This window comes from Dromiciops gliroides, chromosome 2 (genome assembly GCF_019393635.1).
Source record: "Dromiciops gliroides isolate mDroGli1 chromosome 2, mDroGli1.pri, whole genome shotgun sequence".
Taxonomy (NCBI): Eukaryota; Metazoa; Chordata; class Mammalia; order Microbiotheria; family Microbiotheriidae; genus Dromiciops; species Dromiciops gliroides.
In genome coordinates this window covers 389,574,150-389,590,392 of record NC_057862.1, presented here as the reverse complement: position 1 = coordinate 389,590,392, position 16,243 = coordinate 389,574,150, and the positions used below count along the sequence as shown (strand labels likewise).

General features: G+C 43.8%; 1 protein-coding gene across 1 annotated transcript in view; it reads left to right on the top strand.

Moving 5' to 3' along the window:
- Nucleotides 1-16,243, top strand: part of HMCN2 (hemicentin 2) — a 191,600-nt gene that overhangs the window by 143,934 nt on the left and 31,423 nt on the right. Inside the window, 11 exon segments of the mRNA XM_043980824.1 lie at nt 494-650; nt 3,129-3,250; nt 3,530-3,550; nt 3,553-3,693; nt 7,025-7,132; nt 7,428-7,562; nt 7,902-8,036; nt 10,598-10,788; nt 13,801-14,014; nt 14,247-14,381; nt 15,180-15,370. Of these exon segments, the coding sequence (XP_043836759.1) occupies nt 494-650; nt 3,129-3,250; nt 3,530-3,550; nt 3,553-3,693; nt 7,025-7,132; nt 7,428-7,562; nt 7,902-8,036; nt 10,598-10,788; nt 13,801-14,014; nt 14,247-14,381; nt 15,180-15,370 (1,550 nt within the window).

Sequence of the window (16,243 nt, the reverse complement as noted above, 5' to 3'; positions counted from 1 at the left end):
GGTCCAGCCATCCTCTGGCCCTGATGACAGCACTCACAGCTGACTGGGATGAGGCTAATTATCCTCTGTAATACTGCACTCAGAGGTTAGGAATATCCCCAAATGGGTGCCCTAGTCTTCCTTCTAATACTTGGTAAGTGGGGATTGGTCACCCCATCAGTCAATCAATCAATAAGCATTTGTTAAGTACCTAAGATTCTCCAGACATTCTGCCAGGTGCTAAATGTATGTTGTTGATTCTCCAAGTGACCTTGTTAGGGGTGGGTGTCAAGTCCTTCCTTTCATATTTGATTCAGTTCAATTGAACCAGAACTTATTAATTGCCCTTGCAAGGACCATAAGAGCTCCCTACCACCCTCTGGCCCCCCTTCCCCTGCCCCCAACATGTTTGTTAGAGCCACGAATAGCTTATTCTGGCTCCCTAGTTCTCAGCTCCTTCATCCTCTCACCCTGGTCTTAGGCCATTTTCTAAACCCAACTTCTCATTCCACAGAGCCCCCCACCATTGCACCTGGACCCTCCAACCTGACACTGACTGTGCATAGCCAAGCCACCCTGCCCTGTGAGGCCAGGGGCTCCCCTAAGCCTCATGTGGTCTGGAAGAAGAATGGACAGACATTGATCCTGGATCGACATCAAGGAGCTTACCGGTCAGTACAGGTGTATTAGTAGCACTTTGAATCAATGAATCAACAAGCATTTTAAAAGCACCTACTATGTGGCAAGTGTGGTGGTAGGCACCTGGGGATACAAACCAAAAGCGTTCTTGTCTTCAAGGGCTTATAACCTAGTGAAGGAAGGAAGGGAGGGAGGGAGGGAGGAAGGGAGAGAATTAAGGAAGGAAGGGAGAGAATTAAGGAAGGAAAGGGAATGAAGGAAGGAAAAATGGAAGAAGGGAGGAAAGGGAGGAAAAAAGGAAGGAAGGAAAGGAAGGAGGGAGAGAGGAAGAGACAGAGGGAAGAAAGAAGGAAAGGAAGGAAGGAAGGAAAGAAGGAAGGATTAAGTGCTCAGGAGGTAGGTACTATTATTATCCCCAGTTAAAACATAAGGAAACTGAGACAAATATAACTTCAGTGACTTGCCCAGGGTCACACAGCTTAGAGGTGTCTAAAGTAGAATTTGAACTCAGGCCTTCCTGACTCCAGGCCCAGAGCTCTATCCACTGTGTCACCTAGCTGCTTCAGGGAAACAACATGTACACATACAGTTTATACAAAATAGTAGGTCTGATATGATTCCCCTCCAATATCTCATTTGAGCCCTATAGAAACTCTTAGATGGAGTTAGAAGGGTAGGGGTTATTTATTCCCTATTGTCCAGATCAGGGTGTGAGGTCCAGAGCAGTCTGATTTCTTCCTGAAGGTCACAAAGTGAGTTACTTGTAGACCTGGCATGAGATCTCCAGAGCTCTTTGATACAGATGTATGCATGTAGGACAAACAGCCAACACCGACGAATTGTCACTTCTGTAGTAATGATGATGATGGTAATGAATAATGATAATAATTAGATGTAGCCATATCATAGTAGACCTAATCTCAGGGACAGCAAGACCCAGAACCCAGAGCCACCTCTGACACATAACAGCTTTGTCATGCTAGACCAGTCCTGTAACCCCTCAGTGCCCCCCAGGCAATAACTTCTAGCACAGCAGATGTCAATTTGCATTTGTAGGGAAAGTTTTCTTACTGGGAGTTCTCCATCTTGATGAAATCACATTACAGGACTACACAAGAAAAAACACTCTCATTTATATGGTCTCATAAGGTTTACAAAGAACTTTCCTCAGATCCCTGTGAGTTAGGTAGTACAAATATTATGGATATTTTACAGATGTGGAAACTGAGTCCCTGAACTGTGAACCATTTTTTCCCCATAAAGGTATTTTATTATTTTCCAGTTACATGTAGAGATAGTTTTCACCATTTGTTTTTCTTTTTTCCCCTCATGTTTGTTTTTTTCTTTTTTCTTTTTGTTTTTGTTTTTGTTTTTGGTGGTGCAATGGGGGTTAAGTGACTTGCCCAGGGTCACACATCTAGTGTTCAAGTGTCTGAGGCTGGATTTGAACTCAGGTCCTCCTGAATCAGCTTTAATCCTGAATCAGGTGCTTTATCCACTATGCCACTTAGCTGCCCCCTCAACATTTGTTTTTATAAGATTTCTAGTTTCAAATTTTTCTCCCTCCCCCCTCCCCAAGACAGCAAGCAATCTGATATAGGTTATATATGTACAATCACATTAAACATATTTCTGCATTAGTCATGCTGTGAAAGAAGAATCAGAGCAAAAAGGAAAAACCTCAAAAAAGAACCCCCCCAAAAAAATAGAAATAGTATGGTTCAATCTGTATCTAGATTCCATAGTTCTTTTTTTCTGGATGTGGAGAGCATTTTCCATCATGAGTCCTTTGGAACTATCTTGGACATTGTATTGCTGAGAAGAATCAAGTCTATCACAGTTGATCAACACACAATGTTGTTGATACTGTGTACAATGTTCTCCTGGTTCTGCTCCTCTCACTCAGCATCAGTTCATGTAAGTCCTTCCAGGTTTCTCTGAAATCTGCCTGCTCATTGTTTCTTACAGCACAATAGTATTCCATTACATTCATATACCACAACTTGTTCAGCCATTCCCAAATTGATGGGCATCCCCTCAATTTCCAATTCCTTGCCACCACAAGAAGAGCAGCTATAAATATTTTTGTACATGTGGGTCCTTTTTCATGAGCTCTTTGGGAAAAAAGACCTAATAGTGGTATTGCTGGGTCAAAGGGTATGCACAGCTTTATAGCCCTTTGGGCATAGGTGAACAATTTTACACAAGAGGAAACTGAGTCTCTAAGTTGTGAAGAAGCTAAGGCAGGATTTGAAACCAGGACTTCCAACTCCAATTCAAGCTTTCTCTCCTCATTGCTTCCTTGCCTCTCAAGATAAGGGAGTTGGACAAGTTCACCTCTTTCCAATTCTAGTGTTCTGTGATCCTGCCTGACTAGAAGAGCAAGCAACTGGTGCAAATTTTTTGTCCAAGTAGGATAAAAGGAATAAAAGTCCAAACTCTTCCTTGGCCCTTCTGGGATGGATGGTCCATCTCTCAGTTGGTCTGTCTGTCTTTCTGTCTCTCCCTAGGCTCCTGCCTTCAAGCTCTCTTGTGCTTACTGACCCTGACCTTCAGGACACAGCCCAGTTTGAATGTCTAGTGAGCAATGATGCTGGAGAGGCCCGGAGACTCTACTGGGTCACTGTGTATGGTGAGCGTCAGTCCATGAAAATGTGAGAAAGCTGGGGAGGGGGGCAGGGTGGAAGGTGGAGCAAAAGCTGAACACCCAAGGACAACTGGGGGGAGGGAGAGAAAAGGCTCTTCTCCCATGCCACCTCCAATACAATATGGCCCATCAAAGTATCCCTAGGACATGGTCCTATTTCCCAAGAAAGTTAGGAATGTTCCTATCTCCTTCTAGCCCTGTAATGGGTCTATTGTTCCCAAACTACCTATCTCTGGGTACCCTCTAAAAGATTCTCTCCTTCAGTGCCACCTACTATTGCTGATGACGGACAGACTTCACTGTCACCAAGATGGCGCCGGTGGTCCTGACCTGCCACACCACTGGTGTGCCTGTTCCAGTTGTATCCTGGAGCCAAAGGGGGAGCCCAGCTGGGCAACGTGGGAGTGGCTATCGTGTCTCTCCCACAGGTAAAGTTGGAGGGCTGTCAGTTAACACTATTGAGAGCATCCACTGAGTGCCAAGTCCCATGCTAGTGGCTTTGAAAAGGAATGTCAGGGGGGCAACTAGGTGCCACAGTGGATAAAGCACCAGCCCTGGATTTAGGAGGACCTGTTCAAATCTGGTCTCAGACACTTGACACTTACTAGCTGTGTGACCCTGGGCAAGTCACTTAACTCTCATTGCCCCACAAAACGAAAAAAACCCAAACCAAAACACAAAAAACCAACCAAAACAACAAAAACAAAAAACAAAAAGAAAAGGCATGTCAGGGAAATGGAAGACCTGGGCTCTGTCCTAAGGGGGCTCATATCCTAAAAGGGGGGAGACAAGACAAGTGCATACCTGCAAAGCTACTTAGAAATGATTGTCTGGGAGACTGGTGGTTAGCCTTAACCAAAATAGGAAGTCAGATGAAGGAGTTGTTTAGGGGAAAAGGGAAACTGAAAAAAACAACAAACACTAAGCTGGGATCATTAATTGTGGATTCTAGTTCTAGGGAGCTACATGCTCACAGTGTGATCTTGGACAAGTTACTTCTATTCTATACAGTCTCAGTTTTCCCATCTCTAACATAAGAGGGTTGTATCAGATGATCTCCAAGGTCCCTTTCAACTCTAATATTCAGGGAATCTAAAATTCTGGAACAATCTCAGCCAAGTGCATCAATGTTGAATAAAAGAATGAATGGAATTGGGTGGGGTTAAACTGAGAAGGGGCCCTGGAAAAAGGAGTTTCTGAACCTGCTATGGAGAAAGGGAGGAGTGTACATTGATAGGAGATGGGAGCAGGGATGGAGTGGAGGGACTGCAGAGCAACACTGCAGGGCCAGGGGATGGAATCCCAGAGGGTCAGAGTTGGGGGTTGTGGTATGCTGGAACCAGCTCATTCTGACTGGAGAAACCAATCGTTAAATTTTCCATTTGGACATTTACACCTTGGAACTGGCAAAACATTACAAATCAAAGCTTGATTAATTGTCTTGTTAATTTCTAGACTTAAGAAAGCTATGGAGAGGGGCAGCTAGGTGGCGCAGTGGATAGAGCACTGGCTCTAGAGTCAGGAGTATACCTGAGTTCAAATCCAGCCTCAGACACTTAACACGTACTAGCTGTGTGACCCCTGGCAAGTCACTTAACCCCCAATTGCCTCACTAAAAAAAAATAAAAAAAAAAATTAAAAAAGAAAGCTATGGAGAAAATAATCAAGTTTAACCTTAAAAGTGCCATACTTATTTTTTTCCCCAGTTTTTTTTAATCCTACTCTCCACAGTGGCTCTTCCAAACCTTTTTTTTTTTCCTTTTTTATAAAAGTATTTTATGATTTTCAGTTACATGTAAGGATAGTTTTCAGCATTTGTTTCATAGGATTTTTAGTTCCAAATTTTTTCTCCACATCCCCCTTCCTTCCCTCCTCCTCAAGATGGAAAGCAGTCTGATATAGGTTATATATGTACAATCACATTAACATATTTCTGCCTTAGTCATATTGTGAAAGAAGAATCAGAGTATAAGGGAAAAATCTCAAAAAAGAAGGAAAAAAACCAGCCCAAAGTAGAAGCAGTATGGTTCAATCTGCATTCAGAATCCATAGTTCTTTTTTCTGGATGACCCCAGTTGTTTTAACATTGACCAGCATACCCCTAGCTGAAAGGGGGCTTAGCAGTCTTAAAGTCCAAGAGTTCTTAGTTTTTTGTGTGTGTCATAGACCCCTTTGGCAGTATGGGAAGTCTGTGAACCTGTTCTCATCATAATATTTTAAAATACATAATACAAATACAGATAGGATTGCAAAGGAAAATAACTATCGAAACTACTACTTATCAGGGCAGCTAGGTGGCGCAGTGAATAGGGACTGGCCCTGGGAGTCAGGAGGACCCTGAGTTCAAATCTGGCCTCAGACACTTGACACCTTATAGCTGTGTGACCCTGGGCAAGTCACTTAACCCAATTGCCTCACTAAAAAAAAAAAAAGAAAAAGAAAAGAAATATACTTATCCAAAATACTTTTAAAAGCCAAATTTGTGATCTTATGAATCTACTACTTCTGGAAGTTTATGGGGTTCACAGAACCAGGTTAAAAACCTCTACCCTAGACCAACCCTCTAATCTTACAGATGAGGAACCAACCAGGGCCATAAAGATAAGTAACCTTATCTGAAGGTCCTTAGAAAATTGATAGGGCTGGGGGCAGCTAGGTGTGCAGTGGATTCAGGAGGACCTGAGTTCAAATTTGACCTTAGACGCTTGGCACTTTACTAGCTGTGTGACCCCTTGGCAAATCATTTAACTAACCCTCATTGCCTGCAAAAAAAAAAGAATTGATAGAGCTGGTTAATAATAATAACAAATCACAAAGCCCATAAGCACCTTCAGCAATCAGTACTGATAATGGCTAGCATTTATGGATTGCTTTAAAGTTTGGTAAAGCACTTTACAAATATCACATTTGATCCTCACTCAATCCTGTGAGGGTAGGTGCTATTATTATCCCCATTTTACAGATGAGGAAACTGAGGCAGACAGAAGTTAAATGACTTGTTAGTGTCACATAGCTAGTAAGTATTTGAGGCAGGATTGGAATTCAGGTCCTTCTTGACTCCAAGTCCAATACTTCTATCATTGTGCCACCTAGCTACCAAAGCACTTTCTTCTGTCGAGGCAAGTAGAATCCTCATTCTAGAGATGAAAAAACTGAGACTCAGAGAGAAACTTCAGTGACTTACACATAGGCACACAGCTAGAAAGTATCAGAGATAGAATTTGAACCTGTCTCCTGACTCTTAAATCCAGCACGTATCTCTCTCTTCTCTCTCTCTCTCTCTCTCTCTCTCCTCTCTCTCTCTCTCTCTCTCTCTCTCTCTCTCTCTCTCCTTTGGTGAGGCCAATTGGGGTTAAGTGACTTGCCCAGGGTCACACAGCTAGTAGGTGTCACAGTGTCTGAGGCTGGATTTGAACTCAGGTCCTCCTGAATCTAGGGCCAGTGCTTTATCCACTGTGCCACCTAACTGCCCCCAAATCCAGTAATCTTTCCCTAAGCCTGGGTCTCTTCCCTCCCCTCCCCAATGCTTTTTGCATTGAAACATTCCACCTTGGCTTTCACGAAAGGGCAAAAGGTTGCAAGCCTGTGGGACCCATTAGGGAGAAGGCTGAGCTGCATCAGAGAGGCCCTGCCAAGGAGAGGTGTGTGCACAGAGAATGGCCAGTGCAGGGAGCAGACACTCTCCTCATTGCTCTCCCAGGCTTGTGGTACTTGTTTGCACACCTCACATCTTTTTCCATGCCTTGCCTCTCCCTGTAGGTGCCCTCGAGATTGCCCAAGCTCTGCCTATCCACACAGGCCGCTACACCTGCACAGCTAGGAATGCCGCTGGTGTGGCCCATAAGCATGTTGTCCTCACGGTGCAAGGTAAGGGCTGTGGGGCCTACCTTTTCATCTCACTGGAGATGGGGAAGGATTGCAAGGCAGAGAAAAGTTTAGACTCCTAGACTGTTTGAGGGGGTGGGCCAGCCAGGCCCCCAGTCTAGAAGCTTATCGACTTAGTTCTTTGGATAGACCAACAGCTGTGAATTCTCCTTCCTCTCCAAGTTCTTAGAATTTTCATAAAACAGGCCATGAGGGTGGGTGTGTCCAGGACAGTGTCTCAGGATGGAATTCTGTGAGACTTCTGCACTCCTCTCTCCTCACTTCTCTTCTGTTTCAGCCTCCCCAGTGATAAAACCATTGCCCAGTGTGGTGCATGTGATGGATCTAGCTGATGTGGTCCTGCCTTGTGAGGCCTCTGGCATACCCCGGCCAACTATCACCTGGCAGAAGGAAGGGCTCAGCATCCCTACAGGTGGGATATTTGTGTGGCAACTAAGATGGGAAGGGGAGGCGGGAGCAGCGTGATTCTAGGGGACTTCCCATAACTCTCCAGTGGCCAACAAAATCAGCTACTTCCTTTTCACCACTCTGTTCTGCCCATATCTGCCCCTGGTCCTGACTTTTTCCTCCCTGTCCTGAATTCTCCATTCCAACTAACCCACCCCCTGTCCATCTCCAGTGGCCTCCTCTAAGGGCCTCATCACCATTCCAGGTGGGAGATTTAAGAAAGGCGTCTTACTTTTTCTTGGACTCCTTGAAATAAAAGCTCGGATGACTGCCAATGCCTAATTTCTACCATCGTCCCAACCAGGTACTGGTGCCCAGATTCTGCCCAATGGGCAGCTATGGATATCCCGAGCTAGTATAGAAGATGCAGGCAATTACCTGTGCATTGCCAAGAACCCCTCTGGCACAGCTCTGGGGAAAACTCGACTGGTGGTGCAAGGTAGGAACTGGCAAGAATCCAGACTGGTTCTGGGGAATTGAACTATTTCTAGGGGCTTGGAAAATCTCCTTACCATCTCTTCCACCACCACCACCCTCCCCACTCCCTCTGAAATCACCCACCCTCACCAAATCCTTGTTCAGAAGGCATTTGGGATCCCTCTACTTGGGGTGGGGGTTGGCAAGGAAAAAACAGCTGCTTAATACTGGGTCCAAAGAGAAAGGCACTCAAAGCCTACTGATACTGAACATGTTCACGTAGTGTTTTTCTAAAATAAATTTGTTTTGTTATCTTTTGCTTTTACATTACATGCATTTCCCACTGTATGTATCCTCCTACCACCTGCCAAATGAGCATCCTTTATAGCAAGAGTTCTTAACCTGGGCAGGGGGAAAACTTTATTTAATCCTTAGTTTTCCTTGTAACTCCATATTTTTTATTTACATATTTAAAAACATTCTGAGATGGGACCCATGGCTTTCACCAGGCTGTCCAAGGAGTCCATGATACGAAAAAAGGTTAAGAACCCCTGCCTTGAAACGAGGAATTTAAAAAAAAAGAGGAAAAAAAACTTCAGCAAAACTAAGCAACATTTAGAAAAAGTTTGATGTTATAAATAGAATTTCACACCATGTTACCCCACTTCTTTTTTTTTTTTTTTGCGGGGCAATGGGGGTTAAGTGACTTGCCCAGGGTCACACAGCTAGTAAGTGTCAAGTGTCTGAGGTCGGATTTGAACTCAGGTCCTCCTGACTCCAGGGCTGGTGCTCTATCCACTGCGCCACCTAGCTGCCCCCCCAACTTCTGAAAAGAAACAGGAGGAGGCATTTTCTTGGATCTCTTCTTTGGGACCAAGCTTGGTCATTATAATTTTGCATATGTTCTCCTTTATGAGGACTCTAGGATTGGAGAAGATCCTAGGACAAGCCCCCCTCAGGTGGTAGCCAGTGTTGGACTATTCCCAATGAGCTTTTAATTCCATTACTGGAGAGCTTCTCATTAAGCAATTCCCCCAAGTACACATCCATGGTCAGCTGGTGTTTGTTCAGAAACCACTGAGGGGGATGATGCCTCAGCTATCCAGTGAATCCACCAGGATTGCCAATCCCTCCCCCCACCCCTCCTCCCACATCTTCTGCTTCTGATTGGCTGCTTTTTCCACTTTAGAACACAATTGAAAGTTCCCTTGGGAAATTGGGTAACCAAGCTTGTTAAATCAGTAACTTTTAATGTTATACCTGCTGCCATCTCCTTTCCTAAGGGACACTATTGTGTTCTTTGTGCAGAAGATTTTTCTGCTGGGAATGTGGCAGTAGAATAAATGGAGGTATTAACACAGACCAGGTACTTAAACAAAATACCATTAGGGAGGCCAATCTGCCCTTTGGTTTGGGGGATTAGATACCTTTGGGAGTTAGTCCAGGTCAGTGTTCCTGGATGTTAAAGTGGATGAATGGGGGCAGCTAGGTGGTGCAGTGGATAGAGCACCAGCCCTGGATTCAGGAGTACCTGAGTTCAAATCCGGCCTCAGACACTTAACACTTACTGGCTGTGTGACCCTGGGCAAGTCACTTAACCCCAATTGCCTCACTAAAAACAAAACAAAACAAAACAAAAAGTGGATGAATGTGAGTCTGAGAAAAGCTTTTGGGATGTTTGTCTTGGCAATTGAGCTAGCTTCCCGGCTGGGTTTGGATCCCAGTGGTTCTGCCACCTGGCATGTCTGTCTCCTCTCCCTTCTATGCCTCAGTGTCCTCTTGAGTAAATAGGGTCATGGAGACAATCTAGCTAACCAGGGGTGGTGGATGATATCGTGGGATCCAGAGTTCACAGGGGCTGAAGATCTCATTTACTCCAACCTACCATTTCACAGATCAGGAAACTGAGTCTCAGAGAAGTTAGCTCACTTGCGCAGGGTCACACAGTGTGTAGCACAGTGGGTACTTCATGAATCTTTATTGACTATTGATACAAGTCATAAATAGCATGTAATGATTGTAATGATGCCACCTGCTGGAGACTTACTGTAGAAAAGCTCCGCCATGAAAGGAAGGTCTTTGAGGGCAAGGCCATGCGGCTTTTCTTTGGCGTCAGGAAGTGACGTTTGCTGGTGGGAGGAGGAAGGGGGAGCCTGGCGCTCTGTCTCCCTCTCTTTTCCTGGGGACGCTGGTGGAGAAGGGAGCTAGAAACGTGCTCTCCCTTTAATAGATAGATGAATGTAGACCTTTCTCTCTCTCTTTACCAAATTCTTATTCTCCTTAATAAATGCTTAAAAGCTCAAGCTTATAATTTATTGGCGACCACTCATTAGATATTTTAGACAGACTAGCTAGAATTTTAGCCCTTAACAAGCAGAACCAGGAATGGAAGCACATGCTTCTCAACTCCTAATCCATGCTCTTTCTACCATACCACCTTGGCTGTCTGTGAGCATAGCCCAGCAGGCTGGTTTACAGGTCATAGGCAAGGGTCATCAGGGTAGATCCTTCCTGGAAGAATATGAGGAAAGAAATGATGACTGAACCCCCTCGACCTCTCCCTCCTCCTTTTGTTCCTGCCAGTTCCTCCAGTGATCAAGGGTGGACACTCTGACCTGTCAGCAGCTGAGGGTTCACAGGCCCTTCTGCCTTGCATGGCTCAAGGCATTCCTGAGCCCCACATCACCTGGATAAAAGATGGGTTCTTTGTGTCTGCTATGGAGGGGAAATATGCCATCCAACCATCTGGGGAGCTGCTAGTGAAGAATTCAGAGGTGAGCGGGTCAGACCAGGGGCTTCATGAGTCCCCATATGGAAGACCAAAAATGGATCCCCTAGATCCCAGCCAGGAATATTTGTGTCTGGTTTTTCCCCATAGGGTTGAATAGGGAGGAGCAGAGGCCTAACAGGCTCCTGGATTCTCTCTAGAGTCTAGCCTCCTGGGGTGTATGTGCTGGGCTCTGGTGAGGGTGATGGGATGATGGGTTTCCTCTTGATGTAACCCTCTTGGGGAATTCTCCCTCCTGTGCCAAATAACTTGCCTCCCTTTTTTCCCTCTCCTATGAGTTCCATGTATTGGATCATCTGCTACTTTCCACTGTCATTCCCTCCTGTTTCTGACCATGATTTCTTTCTTCCCTGGTCTACTGTGGAATGAAATACAATCTCCCTGCTTCTCCTTTCCCATTTCTAAAGCCACATTCTTGTTTCCCAAGAATGGGAAACATCTCCAAGTTCCCTTTTGGACTTCCTGTCACAAAGAGGAAATACACTGACTAAAAATGATAAACAAGCAAAAACCCCACCAAGTTAGTAGAAGCTTTAAAAGTCCCACAGTCCAAGTTAGCACTGACATTTCTTGCAATGTCATTAGAGATGCTTCTGTCTTTCAGTTAGGAGACAACAGGATGATGAGCAGATGACAGAATCAAGATCCAAATGGATGTCAAGGGGTAGAACAGCAATACATCAAATCTAATAAGAAAAACATTTAATTGAGATAAATGCCAAGTCATAGACTTGGGTACAAAAAAATAAATTGTGTAAATTCAGAGTATGGGAGATATAACCAGACAACAGTTCCGGTTAAAACAAATAAATGAACAAATAAATAAAGAAGCTGGCAGTTTAAATACATCACAAACTCAATTTGAGTCAACAGTCCAAAATGGCTGCCAAAAATTCTGATGCAATCTCTGACTACTTAGTATTCAGAATGAGAGGGGATAGTATTATTGTATTATGTTCCAATCAAAATATATCTTGAATGTTTTATGTCCAGTTGTGGACACTACCCTTTAGAAAGGATGTCAAAAGACTGAAACAGATGAAGTTGACTATGATTTGAAAGATAGCAAAAGGAATTTCAAGAGGGAGAGAGTGCTGACAACTGGGCGATAGGCAGTTTGAGAGATGTGAAATATTCTAATATTAAGGAACTAGAGAAAAAGGACTTAGGAGGTTGTTATAGCTCTCTTTGAATATTTGAAGGAAGAACTGCTTCTAGGAAGCAGGCTGTGGCCAAAGTAAAATCAATGAGTTGGAAAGGGGTGGATTTTAGTTTGGTAAATGGGAATATGTTCTAACAATTTGAGGTGTCCAAAAGTGGAATGGAATGGTAGGGAAGTGAGGAGTTCCCTGTCACTCTTTTTATTATTATTTATCCTGCCACTCTTAATCTTCAGTAGAGACTGGATAACCCTTGATTAGGAATATTAGAGATGGGATTCTTGCTCAGATGAGTTAGGAGATGCTCATGCCCTTTTATATCCCTTCAAATTCTGAGATTTTGTGGTTGTAAGACTTGAGTTGCAAATCCTAACTCTATCCCTTATTGGTTGTGTGAGTTTAGGCAAATCTGAGGCTTGGTTTCTTCCTCTTAAAAGAAGAATTTATGCCATACTATTTACTTGTAGCAAATGAGTTAGGATTTATTTGCAAGAACCAGGGGTAGTAATTGGGGAACGGCTAAACAAATTGTGGTATATGATTCTGATGGAATATTATCGTGCTATAAGAAATGACAAGCAGGATGATTTCACAAAGGCCTGGAAAAACTTATATGAATTGATGTATAGTGAGGTGAGCAGAACCAGGAGAATGTTGTATACGGTGACAACGATATTGTTTGAAGAACAATGAATGACAACTATTCTCAGCAATACAAGGATCCAAGACAATCCCAAAGGACTAATGATGAAGCATACGATCCACCTCCAAAGAAAGAACTGATTTTGGTTGAACACAGACTGAAACATGCTATTTTTCACTTCCTTTCATGTTTTCTTTTATTCAAATTTTCTTGTACAAAATGAATAATATGGTAATATTTTACATAATTGCACATGTATAACCTATATCTGATTGCTTACCACCTCAGGGAGGGGGGAAGGGAGGAAGGAAAGAAAGAAGGATAGAATTTGGAACTCCAAACTTTAAATAAAAATGTTTATTATTTTTAATAAACAAACAGCTAAATAAACAAAAAATAAATAGATAAATTAAAAAATTGATTAAAAAAAAAGAACCAGGGGTGTTGGATATAATTTTAAAGGACCAGGACTCATAGAATCCCATCACACTTAGTTTTCTTTTTTCACTTTTTAAAAACAAACTTAGTTATCAACATATTAGATGGCTTTCAGGTCAGCAGCTTCTGTAGGTCTTAGGAAATGAAGAGGGAACATGCCAGGCATTTCTCTCTTTCCTGTTAAAATAGAAACTACTTGAAAGTAGGGCTGGGCTATAAAGGACAAATGCAGTGCCTGGGCTGCCAGTTATTAGCATGCTCTTCTTCTTGAAATTACTTTGGGCCTATTTTATATTTAATTAGATCAGTCAACCTGTTAACATTTATTGCTTACTGTGTGCTAAACTCTAAGAATATGAAGTAAAAAAAAAGAGACAATTCCTGCCCTCAAGGAATTTATATTCTATTGGGGAGTAGACAACACCTATATAGAGTCATATACAAATAAATACAAAGTAGTTAGGGAAGGAGGCCTCTAGCAGTTGGGGATAGCACTGGCTTAAGTGTTACTCCTGTTGTTGTTTCCCAGTAGAATGTAAAATGTACGCTCCTTGAGGACAAGGTCTATTTCTTTTTTGTCTCTAGTACAGTGCCCAGCATATAGTAGGTGCTTAATAAATGTTTGTTGACCTGAATTGAATTCTGAAGCCCTTTGGAGTACAGGGACTCATCTTGAGTCTTTGTCATCCCAGCTTGGGGAGAGGTGGGGCATCCCCAACATTCCAGAAATGACTGATCTCTTCCCCCAATCCTGTAGCGGAGGGATGCAGGGACATACACCTGTACTGCAGAGAATGCTGCCGGCAGTACCAGCCGCCGAGTGCACCTGTCCATCCTATCCCTACCCACCTTCATCACACTGCCTGGGGATCTGAGCCTCAATCAAGGAGAGAAGTTGTGGCTGCGTTGTACTGCCCGAGGAAGCCCCACTCCCCACATCAGCTGGATGGTCAACAACAGGCTTGTCACAGGTCTGAGCCTACTAGAGTTGGGGGTGAGGCGGGCTCAGGGGGACTGAGAAGGGAGGTCCAATGGATGAAGGGACCGTTCCTGAGGGGCAGCTCACTAAGGCAGAGAAGATATGGAATAAAGAAGATAAGGATGGGGAAAATAGCTAAGCGACATGACATGGCAAGGTGAGGGTACTAATGAGGACATGGAGGTGTGCTTCCTGGCTTCCTCTTGCCATCTCTCCCCCTACAGAGGGCGTGTCAGAACAGGATGGGGGCAGCACACTTCAGCGAGCAGCCGTCACCAGGGAGGACAGTGGCACTTATACCTGCTGGGCAGAAAACATCGTGGGCAAAGTCCAGGCTGTCAGTTTTGTCCATGTGAAAGGTAGTACCCAATGACGTCACCTCCCCTCCATGCCCTCTGCAGGACCAGTTAACTGAGAGGCTCAAGTAGCCCTAAGATAAGTCAGTATAGTCTACTGTTGTGCAGTAGCTCTCTCCTAACCTGCCCTCGCCCTGAGGGCTCCACAACAAGTAATACACATGGTATCAACATTTTGGTTTTTGCAGAGGCACTAAAATGTGGCTTAGTCTTAGCAAATGAGTTAGAACTTATTTGCAAGGAGCAGAGTGGTGATGATGACTTCAAAGGACCAGGACTAATGGGATCCCATCAGACTTAGCTTTCAGTATATTATATTAGATGGGTCTCAGACCAGAAGCCTCCCCAGGTCTCAGGAAACCATGAGGAAACATGTCAAGTGTTTCTCTCTTTCTCAATAAAATGTAAAATGCTTGAGAGTAAGGTTACTTCCATTTCCTGTCTTTGTATACCTAGTATCTAGCGCAGTGCTGGGCTCATAGTAGGTGCTTCATACATGCTTGTTGACTGACTGACTGATCGAGGTGCTTTGAGATCTTTCAGGGATAAGGGCTGGTGAAGCCTGGAACATTAGTGCATGTACATCTCCCACTGAAAACCTTTTTGGTGGCATGGAGTGGGGGTTAGGGAGCTTTGGGGGAGGGGGTCTGTTGCTCCCAAACGTGTTGATGGGTTTCAGCTAAGGATCCAAGTCATTCAGTCCCTCGCTGAAGGAAAGGGGAAACACCAAGTTAGAAATGATACCTCTTTCCTAGCCAAATTCCCTTCAATCCCCTTCTCTGATCATCATCGCATCTACAGAGGCACCAGCTCTACAAGGTGAAGCCTCCTCCCACCTAGTAGAACTTTTGGGTGACAGTGCTCGATTGGACTGTGCCGCCCGCGGTGACCCAGCACCTGTCATCCGATGGATCAAAGATGGCCTCCCTGTGCTCAGCAGCCACCATAGACATCAGCTGCATAATGGTTCCTTAGCCATTCACAGGACGGTGGTAAGGGCTATCCCTGGGCTCAGGGCAGGGAAAGGTAGCCCCAGAGACATTCCTGAATCTTTCCTTATTAAGGTGGTGAGGGCATGGTCTGGGGGAGTATCCCAGACATGTTCCCATGATACAAAAGGGGTCTCCTGATATAGTACTGGCATAAAGACATCAGAAAAAAAAATCCCTGGGAGCCTTCCCAAAAGTCTACTACATTATGGTATAGTGGAAAATGGGACTAGATTTGGAGTAAGAAGCCTTGGGTTCAAATTTAGCTCTGCCATTTCATGCATGTGGGATTCTAAATGTATAAATTATCTAAATATAAAAAATCATATGATAAAATAATTAGAGAATGGAAGATTAAATAATTACATATAGGGGAAGAATTTATAACTAGACACGGGATAGAAGAAAATCATAAAAGGCAAAATAAAAAACCTTGCTTGACATAAATCACTTTATCCTCTCTTGGGTTCAGTTTCCTTATCTGTAAAGTGAAGAGGTTGGATTAGATAATCTCTAAAGTCCTTTCCACCTCTAAATTGTGTGATCCAGGAGTCTGTCTCCTACTGGGGACACTAAAGGTTGTTTTGGAGAAAGCTATGTTTCTATTATATGGCCTCACCCTCAGTGCTTGCAGGGGATGACTCTAGACACTTCAAGCTTTATCACACTTGGACCTTATCATTCAGAGATTTTTTTCTAACTCCTTTGGATCATAGGACTTAAAACATAGGACTCTTAGATATCCTGAAGTCCAACTCCTCTCCCCCATTTTCATATAAGGAAACTGAAGCCCAGCAAATTTAAATGATTTGCCTAAATTCATATAGATAGTAACAGGGCTGAGGTGTGAACCCAGGACTTTTGACTCAGAGACCA